Source organism: Schistocerca piceifrons, chromosome 8 (genome assembly GCF_021461385.2).
Source record: "Schistocerca piceifrons isolate TAMUIC-IGC-003096 chromosome 8, iqSchPice1.1, whole genome shotgun sequence".
Classification (NCBI taxonomy): Eukaryota; Metazoa; Arthropoda; class Insecta; order Orthoptera; family Acrididae; genus Schistocerca; species Schistocerca piceifrons.
The window spans coordinates 60113708-60127058 of NC_060145.1; the positions used below are offsets into that span (position 1 = coordinate 60113708).

Here is a 13351-nt window from a genome sequence, read left to right on the forward strand (position 1 = left end):
TCCCAATATCAACTTAAATATGGAAAAATTTATAAAATTAATAGGTTAAGTGAACTGACAAAGTCTATTGTACACAATAATGCTGAATGACTAATAAAGAATCTGAATCTGTATATGGTTGGTATATCTTGACACAGGTAATCTGCTTAATCCAAAAAATGTTTTAATTAATATTAATGGATAGGAACACTGATGCAAACACATTAATAACTTATAAGATACATTGACCTGTAAGATCTTTTAACTGTTCTGAACAGAGCAAATATTATGATTCTCCTTTCCAAAATGTTGTTTCCATCCAAGAACAGTTAGCGATATTACATGTGAACAAAAAAGATATACACTTAGACATTTTAGAAGAAATGGAGATTTTTGTGTCAAGACAGAACAACGCTGATGGTGAATTTCTCATCTGGTGTTTGCTGTACTGCCTTCCTGAAATCCTACTAATGCCTGGCACTTAGCTGCAGTATCCAAATGCTGTCATGTGCCATCCTCTCCATCCTAGCATGTTATGTGGAATTGGTACCCTAACAGCTAAACAACTTACCAAAAACAATGCCACCTAGATGTGCATCTCACATTCATTTTTAATAATGAATATAAATGAAAGATTACTTTATTTCACTTAACCCACAATGTCCTTGTTTAGTGTATTCAGATGACATAAACACTATTCAAAAAATTTAAATTATAAATACATCATGCAAACACAATAGAGAGACTTACATTGCACAAAAAACTTGTCAATTTCAATGAAGAGGCGTCTCTGGTCACGAAGCAACATTGGAAGACCCCTTTCATCAAACTTTGGTGCCATGAAAATTCTCACAGTACCTATTCTTGGAGGTCCATTGTTATCAACCTAAAAAATTAATAGAAACATTTAAAATTAAATGCAGGGTTGATAGCTTCTGGAACAATGGGCTCCTTCTTCATGGAGGAAAGATGAATTGCTTGGTGGAGTATGGAAAGTGAAGAGGAATAAGTCACACAGATAAGACAAAAGTATCAACAGGACTAGGAGTTTGAAGATAGCTAATTAGTAAGTACTGCACCAGTTTCACTTCAGAGTGATAGGAAGAATGATGCAAGAAGTCAAGATAGGTTAGAAGAGGAAAAGAAAATGAAAGATGAAAAGAATACCATAGCTTAAGAATATAAAGAAAGAAAAAAAGGGAAAGAGGGAGGGGAAGCAAAGAGAGGGGAAAAACAAAGAAGTACTGCTATAATGTGCGGGAGAAAGCATAAAGAATGAAACAGCATAAATTTCTAATAAAACACCATAAAGAAATAGGAGGGGAGGGGGGGGGGGCTCAGGCTAATGAGATTAAGTTTAGGAGTGTGAGAGAATGTATTGGATGGCAAGTCCTCATCTCTTGAGTTCAGGGAAGCTAGTGCTGATTGAGGGTGGGGGTGGGGGGGGGGGGGTAGGAGGGGTTGCGGGGGTGGGGGGGGGTGATGCAAATGGCCAACATGTTACAGCAGGCACCCAGATCCTTGGAGCAGAGCATAGAGCATGGTGAAAAACTAAGTAATGGATATCACAAGCAAATGGTTCTTCCATGTCCATTAATGCATGCTGTCAACTGGCTGTCTCTGTACAGAAAGCTATGTAGCAAATCCCTCAAACAAAAAAATGGTTGCACTACATTTAATGTTGTAAATGGTGGTGGCTTCTGCATTGATACAAGTATTTTCATGGGAATGACTGCAGAGGTAGGAACTTTGGGGATAGAGGTGGTGGTTTGTGAATATCTCACAGTTTAACAAGGACATAGTCTGAGTTAGGAGGGTAACAGATGGCAGGTGGTGTGGAGAATAATAGTGGGAGATGGTTTCATTTCAGGACTGCACTTCAGAAAGACATAGCCCTTGTGGGTTAATCTGCTGAGACAATTAAGGCCTGGGTGTGCTTGGGTAATTGGAGGGAGGGAGGGGGGAGGAAGAGGAGGGAGGGATAGGGTATCACCTGCCCCTTAAAGCTAATGAGAGAGAGCAAGAGAAAGAGAAGTGGAGGGAAGGGGCAACTACCTGGGAGGTTAACTGAATTCTGATGCAAGTCTCTTTGACATGGAAGTGAGCATCTGGGAAATAGAGCAAGCTCGAACCTTTCCCTCTGCTCTTATGGCACTCCTAGTAATAACTACATTTATTTCTCTTTCCTAAGTTCCATTTAAATATAGTTATCCACAATGAATATATGTAGTGTGTACCCAAATCTGTAAAAATTTTATTCAGACTATATGTTTTGTAAAGTCAGTATCAGGAGTTAATTGTCAATATAACAAAACCAATTGAAATAAATTTAATTTGAAACTTCCTGGCAGATTAAAACTGTGTGCCCGACCGAGACTCGAACTCGGGACCTTTGCCTTTCGCGGGCAAGTGCTCTACGAACTGAGCTACCGAAGCACGACTCACGCCCGAAACTCACAGCTTTACTTCTGCCAGTACCTCGTCTCCTACCTTCCAAACTTTACAGAAGCTCTCCTGCGAACCTTGCAGAACTAGCACTCCTGAAAGAAAGGATATTGCGGAGACATGGCTTAGCCACAGCCTGGGGGATGTTTCCAGAATGAGATTTTCACTCTGCAGCGGAGTGTGCACTGATATGAAACTTCCTGGCAGATTAAAACTGTGTGCCCGACCGAGACTCGAACTCAGGACCTTTGCCTTTCGCGGGCAAGTGCTCTACGAACTGAGCTACCAAAGCACGACTCACGCCCGGTACTCACAGCTTTACTTCTGCCAGTACCTCGTCTCCTACCTTCCAAACTTTACAGAAGCTCTCCTACGAACCTTGCAGAACTAGCACTCCTGAAAGAAAGGATATAGCGGAGACATGGCTTAGCCACAGCCTGGGGGATGTTTCCAGAATGAGATTTTCACTCTGCAGCGGAGTGTGTGCTGATATGAAACTTCCTGGCAGATTAAAACTGTGTGCCCGACCGAGACTCGAACTCGGGACCTTTGCCTTTCGCGGGCAAGTGCTCTACGAACTCAGCTATCGAAGCACGACTCACGCCCAGTACTCACAGCTTTACTTCTGCCAGTACCTCGTCTCCTACCTTCCAAACTTTACAGAAGCTCTCCTGCGAACCTTGCAGAACTAGCACTCCTGAAAGAAAGGATATAGTGGAGACATGGCTTAGCCACAGCCTGGGGGATGTTTCCAGAATGAGATTTTCACTCTGCAGTGGAGTGTGCACTGATATGAAACTTCCTGGCAGATTAAAACTGTGTGCCCGACCGAGACTCGAACTCGGGACCTTTGCCATTCGCGTGCAAGTGCTCTACGAACTGAGCTACCAAAGCACGACTCACGCCCGGTACTCACAGCTTTACTTCTGCCAGTACCTCGTCTCCTACCTTCCAAACTTTACAGAAGCTCTCCTGCGAACCTTGCAGAACTAGCACTCCTGAAAGAAAGGATATAGCAGAGACATGGCTTAGCCACAGCCTGGGGGATGTTTCCAGAATGAGATTTTCACTCTGCAGCGGAGTGTGCGCTGATATGAAACTTCCTGGCAGATTAAAACTGTGTGCCCGACCGAGACTCGAACTTTCTTTCAGGAGTGCTAGTTCTGCAAGGTTCACAGGAGAGCTTCTGTAAAGTTTGGAAGGTAGGAGACGAGGTACTGGCAGAAGTAAAGCTGTGAGTACCGGGCGTGAGTCGTGCTTCGGTAGCTCAGTTCGTAGAGCACTTGCCCGCGAAAGGCAAAGGTCCCGAGTTCGAGTCTCGGTCGGGCACACAGTTTTAATCTGCCAGGAAGTTTCATATCAGCGCACACTCCACTGCAGAGTGAAAATCTCATTCTGGAAACATCCCCCAGGCTGTGGCTAAGCCATGTCTCCGCAATATCCTTTCTTTCAGGAGTGCTAGTTCTGCAAGGTTCGCAGGAGAGCTTCTGTAAAGTTTGGAAGGTAGGAGACGAGGTACTGGCAGAAGTAAAGGTGTGAGTACCGGGCATGAGTCGTGCTTCGGTAGCTCAGTTCGTAGAGCACTTGCCCGCGAAAGGCAAAGGTCCCGAGTTCGAGTCTCGGTCGGGCACACAGTTTTAATCTGCCAGGAAGTTTCATATCAGTGCACACTCCGCTGCAGAGTGAAAATCTCATTCTGTAAATTTAATTTCTTTACCAATTGAAATAAATTTAATTTCTTTACCAGCTTCGAGCACTTAGTGCCCTTCTTCGGAAGGATATACTTATTGCATTGTTTGCGAGTGTCAACTATAATACATATACAGCACAATTCTATGGTCTGTACAAAATTACAGTAGTATATTTAGGTTTACTGAAAACTATGTTAATGAAGGATAACTAATAATTGATAATAGCACATTTTGAGTGCGCTAATCCATAATTTTGTAAACATTGATGTATACCACTAGTAAGCTGTGACTCCAGACTTTATTGTAACGTGTTTTCATTTTCCCGAAGATAATTAATTTAACACATAGTTAATATTAAAGTCAGGGAACACCCAAAACTACTGTTGCCTATACCTGCTCAATTCCCAAGTTCGACACAATACTTTTGTCGTCCTACATTTTCTGGACCAAATGACATCCATCATTAATCAATTAAGTCACTAATTAAGAATTTGCATAAGTTACAATAATTTGTAATACTGTATTCCCAAATAGGTAATTCGCAGGATAGACACACAAAATAGTTATGTATTTTTTTTAGTTTGTTAACTAACACATAATTATGTACACCGGATTATTGCCTCAATATTTAGCTCATCAGCTTTAGTAAATTTCAGCACAGAAGTTTTAGGAAAAATTATGTAGTTTCCAAAATTTCATAATATTTTTACACCAGTTTATTAACACCCTTCCCTCTCAAAAATCATCAGCCTGACACCCCACACCCGTACGACTGAGTCTCTGTGTTGGTGTTCATGATTATGTAATGGATTTGGAGCCTAGAAAAAGTTTAATGGAAGTTTTATTTTTTCATACTAAATTCTCCAGTGAGAAAAATAAAAGTTGGTCCACCATAATATCTGGAACAATTCACTTGTCCTTGTCAGTTCTTTTGTCAACAACATGTATGTGTGAAATATCTATGGGAAATTCTTTGTTTATTGCAAACATAAACAATGTTCACCAAACTATACTTCGTAAATATTTTTGTTCTGTGCCACACTAATTGTTTATGGTGACTTCAGCTGTCTGTTTCTATAAACAGTGATTTATGAAATGAGGAGAGCCAAAGTAAGTATTCCCACTAAAACTATCACTGGATAGTGGTCTAGCTTCTTTCTTTTTAAGTATGAATGGAAGCATTAGAGGTGTTTTTATAGTCAGTTTAAAGATAATAAAAGTGTGCCAACATGGAACTAAAAAACAGTGGTGTTGCATTCATTATTGTATAACATCTTTCAATGCTCAAAAGTTTTCAGTGTTGAGATGATGACCTGGAGGCAGAGGTGCTACTGGGAATAAGAAGATGAGACCAAAACCAGGTTATTACTGCTTCACGTAGTTTTGTCCTAGGAAAAGGGCTCAGGAAATTTTTTTAATAGGGAACAGGAGTTAAAAACTTAATATAATGTTATTGTCACTATTGACTTTTATTATACACGGAAACCTTTACCAAAGAGAGTGAATATAACATTTAGCATAAATATCAGAAATGGTACAGGTAACTAACTAAAAATATTGCAAAAGTTTAATTGGACTTTCTCTGTATAACAGGCCAACTATGAAAACTGTGGCAGTACTCAAAAATGCTACGATAAAAATACAGCCTTCACTATGGACTATACTACTTCCCTTATCTAGATATAAGTAAATATTCTGTTTCAAAACTATATTGTAGCCTAATGGTTGAGGTGTGTGAGAGATTTAGAAATTTTAACACAAGTTATGAAACAAGCTTAGCATCATTGTAAGCTAAGAATGAAAATTTATGAGGTAAAAGAAACAGCACCAAAAGAGATAACACGTGACTATGGACTGCCTCACACAAGTAACTATTGTACAACTAATAACAAAATCAATATTAAATTTGACAAGTAGCCCACATTATCCTTGAAGTATTTTAGTTATAAAGCACTTACCAAAAATCGAGTGACAAACGGTGCATGTTGCAAATGAGTGAACCGAACTAGTACCGAGCCTCTTGGTGCGAAATCCAATCCTCTTGAAAGATCTATATCATTTTGTTGCCAGAATGTGAGAAATTCATTCTTTGATACATTCTGTGACATAACTTCCACAGCAGCAACTCGAACTCCATCAAAGTTGAGCTGCATGTTACAAAATAAAAAAGCTGTTACAACAATGGAACATGACAAATCCCATATCATTGTACATGATAAAACGGGTGCTCAATAAACTAAACTAAACTAAACTAAACTAAACTATGTAACACAGTATTACAGTAACCAGGAATTTTGTTTATCTAACTACTACTGAGATGCCCTACTTGATTTTTCTGTTTAGTTTTTGCTCTTTTACAGGAACAACATAATGGATAAATAATTATTGGCAGAGTGAGGGAGTAATGATAAGATACAGTTGTTACACAGAAATATCAAAATGGATTCCTGGGTGCTGAAACTCCACAGACCTTTTCTAGAGCAGGAAAGAAAAAGTGAGGGATGAACTTCTGCATCCTCAGAAATTTATTCAGTAATATCACAATCACAAAATGCTATACAGACAATAAAACTAAACCACTGTGTTTCAATATGAGATGTGTAGGTTTACTAGCAGTCTCCAGCATAAAATGGGCATTTTTTTCTTAAATAAAAGTTAACAGGTCAAACATTACAATTTCATTTATTGCTTTTATGAACAATTTAAGCTTATGCTATTCAGTGCAGAGTTATTTGATTTAATCACTATGTCAATTCTGAGCCTGAAGTTTATGATAGCTGTGATTCTTCCTTGCCTACATTTTCAATTGAGACATTGCAGAGATTTAACATTTATTGGACACTAACTGACACTATCTAAAGTAGTCCAAATTATACAAAAGTGGAATGTATGGACATCAAGACTAATTCAGCCAAAATATGTACAACATATGTTTATTGCAACATTTTGATCATATAACTCGTGTGTTGGTGCACAGCCTACAAGGAGATGTACAAAGTAATTTTCTCCCTAAATCATATAACAATCTTTGGTATTGTTGTTACTTCAGTTCACCTGAAGTCTAAACAAAAATAAATAAAACTTTGCAATTTGATACTGACCACACCTTTAGCTGTCAAGAATCTATAAGCAAGCTGCGGAAAACATAATTTAATATAATTGGATAGGTACTAAATCTACTCACCAAGAAGCAGCAGGTGAACACACATATAAATAGAGTTTTAAGTATGCAGGCTTTTGGAGCCAGTGGCTCCTTCTTCTGGCAGAAGGGCGGAAGGGGAAGGGAGACTGTGAAGGAAAAGGACTGGAGAGGTTTAGGTGAAGAGTTAGAGTTTGGATCAGGGGAGGCCTACTGGACAGGATGAGAAGGAAAGGAGTCTTTTTTTCTATCCAATTACATTATTTATATCTTAAGAACATTAATTAGTGTCTTTTATATCTTTACTGCATCTGTTGCATAGGCTCACACTTAAAATCTCATCTGATAAGCATGCTCTTATGCAATATTTGCATCAATTGCTTTATAGGCTGCTAAGGGTTCTCTGAAGAGAGCTCTTGGGCACTTGGAACAACTTCAATGAAATTTCAAGTATGATAAGAAGTTTGTTTAGAGTTGACAGCCATCCTGGTGAAGGCATTCGAATATCATTATTCTCTTGCTCATTTTGGATGTGTGCCTATTTGTGATAACATAGCAAGTTTGCATAATCTAAATAATAAATGTCTAATACTAGAAGAGATACAATCCAAAACTTATAAGAGTTTTGGTAGAGCAGTTAGGATGACTTCCTTTAGTTTATCTAAAGACTGTCTGATTACTGAATTTCAATGGTGGCAAACGAAATATTGTAGTTAATTTTTTTTCATTCTTTGGTTGTGAATATTACTTGTAAACCCCTGAAGGAAAGAATTATATTCCCTTCTTTACAGGTAAGGGGGTATATGCCTAAGAAGTGTGCTAGTTAAGAAAATGGCAGTACATGAAGGGGTGCACTTGAAGAATCATGGGGGCTGGTTGTAATATACTAACCCCAAAAGTTAACGACTATATTAACATTCAAAACAGGCTAATACCTCTTAATCGAAGAGGGTCTAGACTGGATGGATCATGGATGGCTGGCAACCTTTGTTTGACATCATTCAACGGTGTGGGAAAAACGCTTCAATGGCGTGCTTCGCAATTGGCCTAGTAGTCCTGGCACACACTGCACATCACTGCAGTATTTGCACTAGACTGCATGCAGTATTCCAACTGCTGATACCAGGGAGATGAATTGGGCATCTGGCATCAGACTCTGTACTCCTGTAGGCAGTAGAACTACCTCAAGAAGATGCAGCTCAGGAAGGTGGCGTGGAAAAAATGCAGCAGCACTCATCTCTTTAAAAGGATCGTGACAGGACAACAGCAATGAGTGCAGGATAAGTGTTCTGTGGTTCACGCATACCCTGGCAAAGTGTGGTGGACAGCAACACAGATCATGTGGTGTTGCAAGGGCAAGCTGCCAAATGCACGGCCAGGGATGCTGCCTCGTCAGAGCGGAACAAGAGGCTGGTCGAGTGATGGTTTGACATGCCCAGCATCCAGAAAGCATGGCCGTCTTAAGTTCTCCGTACAGCAGAAGCGACCAGCGAGGGTGGTGTGTGGCTGGTTTCTGGTCTATGCAGCCTGTCATCTTCTGCTACAGATGGAGGCAAGGGAAGAAGTCACCACATAGTTCGCTCCTTTTGAGAGTAAAACACCGGTGTCAACTGTGCAGAGGGATGCTTGAAGGTGACTGACAATGCTTGCTGTGGGGCATGCATGGGTTGTTGCTGGTGTGCTCATGCTATGGTTTCCAGTGAAAGCAGGGGCAGGGGCAGATCCTGCACATGGTGTAGGGAGCATGAGAAGTAGTGTCACTGCTCTAATGGTGCAGGTGCTAGTGGCAGTGGTGATGACACTCTGTTGAGCATGGCGGGCACCTGTGAGGGGGAAACAAGGGGGGTAGGGGGGTAGTGTGGTGGCGGCATCAGGGTCCCAGGTACTGGGAGGTGTGTCACTCATGTAGTCAGTTGGTGGTGGACCAGAGGCAGCGTCAGCTGGTGGTGTGTCGGACATGGTGCCAGGGGTGGCATCAGCCAGTGGCACATCAGGAACACCAGAGAGGACGGTGTTGGCCTGCATTGTATCGGGCGCATTGTTGATGGAGCTGTGGCTAGATCCAATAGTAGATAAGGGTAACTCTATCTCGAAGGTGCTGAGCTCATTGGTTGGAGGGGGCTCTAGGATGTAGGCTGGCTTGAGCCTATCAGTGGAGATGGTTGTCATGACCCATTCAGATGAATGGGGAATGTGTTGTCCCCACGTTGAAACATTGTGGGCCCAAATACTGAGGGCGTATTGGCGGTTGGTATGCATCCACCCGATGCATGACATGTGTGCATGCTGTGAAGTCATGGAGGATGAAGGTATGATGCACATTCTTCCACTGCAGTGGTGTGCTGGCCGTTGTGGCTGAGCGGTTCTCAGCGCTTCAGTCTGGGACCGTGCGACCGCTACAGTTGCAGGTTCGAATCCTGCCTCAGGCATGGATGTGTGTGATGTCCTTAGGTTAAATAGGTTTAAGTAGTTCTAAGTTCTAGGGGACTGATGACCTCAGATGTCCCATAGTGCTCAGAGCCATTTGAACCATTTTTTTGCAGTGGTGTTGGCCGCAGTTGGGCCATGTGGACCTGGATCTGCTGTACAAGACCTGGGATGATGCTGTCAGGAAGGAGTGGGGTCACTTCCAAAAACACGCTGGAGTGGCAAATGGCTGTCCATATACCAGATCAGCAGCCAAAGTTCCCAAGTAAGTTTTGCGTGTGATCTAGAGGCTGGAACTACCGGGGCAGGGCAGCAGACCATTCAGAAAAATAGCATGTGAGGGTAGCTTTAAGTGTGGGGTGGAACTGCTCCACCATGCCATTAGCTGCAGGGTGGTATCTGATGGTATTGTGAAAATTGGAGCCAGAGGTGGCTGCCAGAGATCAGAAGAGGGCCAAGCTGAAGTAGTGCCTCGAGAATTTTGGGGAAAATTCTAGAGACACTCGGTCTTCCACCATCTCAAACACTCAATAATTTAAGTATGAGTGTCGGAGAGTGGAAATGTGTCTACCGTGCCACCAGTTTTTGTGTGTGCAGGATGGACATGTATCGGGAGAATACTGCAATCATGTTTGTCGAAGTATGTTAAATTATATCCTATTAAGAAAGCAAATACACCAACCGTGATTCACTGTCTGCAACAATACTTTCTCGAGGTAGGTAAACCAAAATGATTTCTTACAGACAATGGGCCACAATTTTTCAGTAATGAATTTAAATAATTTTTAGTGTGGGAAACCGTTCATCAAGTACTAATATCCAACTATAAACAGTCTTCCAATCCAAGTGAAAAGGTTATGAAAGGAGTTGGGAAATTATACTGCACCTATCGCCATGAAAAACATACGTCATGGGAATTGATAGTAAAGACTTTGAGCTTATTTTAAATGAATTACTGCATTTATCAACTGAATTAACACCTTTGGAAGTAATAGGCCAACCCGTTGTGGGAGAACCTCTTATTAAATGTTTTACTTGGCCAGAACAACCTATTGTTGATGACAAATTTAATCAAACAATAGTTTCTAAGAACTTGGTTGAAAGGGCACGACAATGAGTAAGTAGACAAAACAAAAAAGCTATTGAACCACAATACAAGGTCAATGACCTGGTTCTAGTGAAACAGCATCTTCAGAGCTCTGCCCTGAAGAAGGAGACACGTAAATTTTTCCAAAAGTATGAAGGACCTTACCGAGTACAAGTGGTGATACATCCCAAAGCCTTAGCTTTAGTAGGTCCTATAACAGGATCAGAAAAAGGAAAATACAATGTTAAAGACATAAAGTTGTATATCTCCCAGGAATGTTAACATTCTGTGTTAATGAGCGGAGTGATGACCTAGTTGTTTTCGGTGTTTATTCTGTGCTATTTTTTCCTGCACCGAATTCCCTTCAAATCTTAAACTATTTTGTAATCTATTCTTGGATTCTTAAATTATCCTATAATTTTAGCACATAGAAAACTGGATATGACAGCATAGAAGAAAACTTAAGAGAATCACAGATAACAATGATATCAAAACATGAAATGAAATGAATAAAATATTATTTGAGTGAAAGGTATAATATGATGACACTATTTAAACTCAGTAATGTCTAGATGACATAAAATAAACACAGTATTTTATGTGTGTATAAAATATAATGTAAATTGATTAACTAAACAACTACTTGATTGTAGTGTATAATTTTCTATTTTTATAGGACATTTTTACCTTTTATGAGGTGTGATGTAAAGCAGAGGGTTTGTATTAGTTTTGGAAGTGGTGGGTAGTGTAAATACAAACATGGCTAACATAGAACAGACACCACACCTTCCAAATGACCCTCGCAAACAAGTGTGACTGATTCTTCACCATTTGCCATTCCATAGGGGTTTCTAAGATTTTCTTTGGGGACTTCAAAGGTGAAGGTGAGAATGTCCATTCTGTAGGAGACGTTTAACACCATACCTCCTCCGGCTTCTCACTCAAGTACTGGCGAAGTAGGGATCCTGTGGAAGGGGGGTGGTGGGTTTCCTGTCTTTGGGGTTATCTTCTTTCTCTTCTTAGATCTTATCAACCATTTCTACTTTTTCCTTTCTTACTTCTCATCTGACTACTGGTCTATCTTTCCCTCTTTACATATATCTAAAAACAAAGATGATGTGACTTACCAAACGAAAGTGCTGGCAGGTCGATAGACACACAAACAAACACAAACATACACACAAAATTCGAGCTTTCGCAACCTAAGGTTGCTTCATCAGGAAAGAGGGAAGGAGAGGGAAAGACGAAAGGATGTGGGTTTTAAGGGAGAGGGTAAGGAGTCATTCCAATCCCGGGAGCGGAAAGACTTACCTTAGGGGGAAAACAGGACAGGTATACACTCGCACGCACACACACATATCCATCCGTACATACACAGACACAAGCAGACATTTGTAAAGGCAAACAGTTTGGGCAGAGAAGTCAGTCGAGGCGGAAGTACAGAGGCAAAGATGTTGTTGAAAGACAGGTGAGGTATGAGCGGCGGCAAATTGAAATTAGCAGAGATTGAGGGCTGGCGGATAACGAGAAGAGAGGATATACTGAAGGGCAAGTTCCCATCTCCGGAGTTCTGACAGGTTGGTGTTAGTGGGAAGTATCCAGATAACCCAGACGGTGTAACACTGTGCCAAGATGTGCTGACCGTGCACCAAGGCATGTTTAGCCACAGGGTGATCTTCATTACCAACAAACACTGTCTGCCTGTCTCCATTCATGCGAATGGACAGTTTGTTGCTGGTCATTCCCACATAGAAAGCTTCACAGTGTAGGCAGGTCAGTTGGTAAATCATGTGGGTGCTTTCACACGTGGCTCTGCCTTTGATTGTGTACACCTTCCGGGTTACAGGACTGGAGTAGGTGGTGGTGGGAGGGTGCATGGGACAGTTTTTACACCGGGGGCGATTACAAGGGTAGGAGCCAGAGGGTAGGGAAGGTGGTTTGGGGATTTCATAGGGATGAACTCAGAGGTTACGAAGGTTAGGTGGACAGCGGAAAGACACTCTTGGTGGAGTGGGGAGGATTTCGTGAAGGATGGATCTCATTTCAGGACAGGATTTGAGGAAGTCGTATCCCTGCTGGAGAGCCACATTCAGAGTCTGATCAAAGTCCCAGAAAGTATCCTGTCACAAGTGGAGCACTTTTGGGGTTCTTCTGTGGGAGGTTCTGGGTTTGAGGAGAAGAGGTGGCTCTGGTTATTTGCTTCTGTACCAGGTCGGGAGGGTTACATATTCATATACTTCTATCACTCAAGTCCTTCTTATTTTCCATGATTTTCAATAACCTTCAACTTATTTCATATAAGTAGGCCGAAGAATCAGGATACACAGACACACTTACACATACACACAATGAAACACGAAGACACAAACAATGAAAGTACAGATAAAAATGATGTAAGAACCATCAAGTGTTGTAAGGGGAGGAATGTGCACATAGAGAAATATGCACACATGGCTGTTTGTTGTGACAGTTCTACATCACCTAGTTACTTGAGAAAACTATCATGTAGATATTTATTAATATGTATATATAGGAAATATATGTATAAGAACAATGACAATTGTATACAGCATATGTACATAA

General features: G+C 41.1%; 1 protein-coding gene across 1 annotated transcript in view; it reads right to left on the reverse strand.

Moving 5' to 3' along the window:
• Positions 1-13351, reverse strand: part of LOC124712074 (phenoloxidase 2-like) — a 229089-nt gene that overhangs the window by 67400 nt on the left and 148338 nt on the right. The window contains exons 11-12 of the mRNA XM_047242369.1: positions 6074-6262; positions 730-865 (exon numbers count right to left, since the gene is read on the reverse strand). Of these exons, the coding sequence (XP_047098325.1) occupies positions 730-865; positions 6074-6262 (325 nt within the window). The remainder of the gene's footprint in view (positions 1-729; positions 866-6073; positions 6263-13351) is intronic.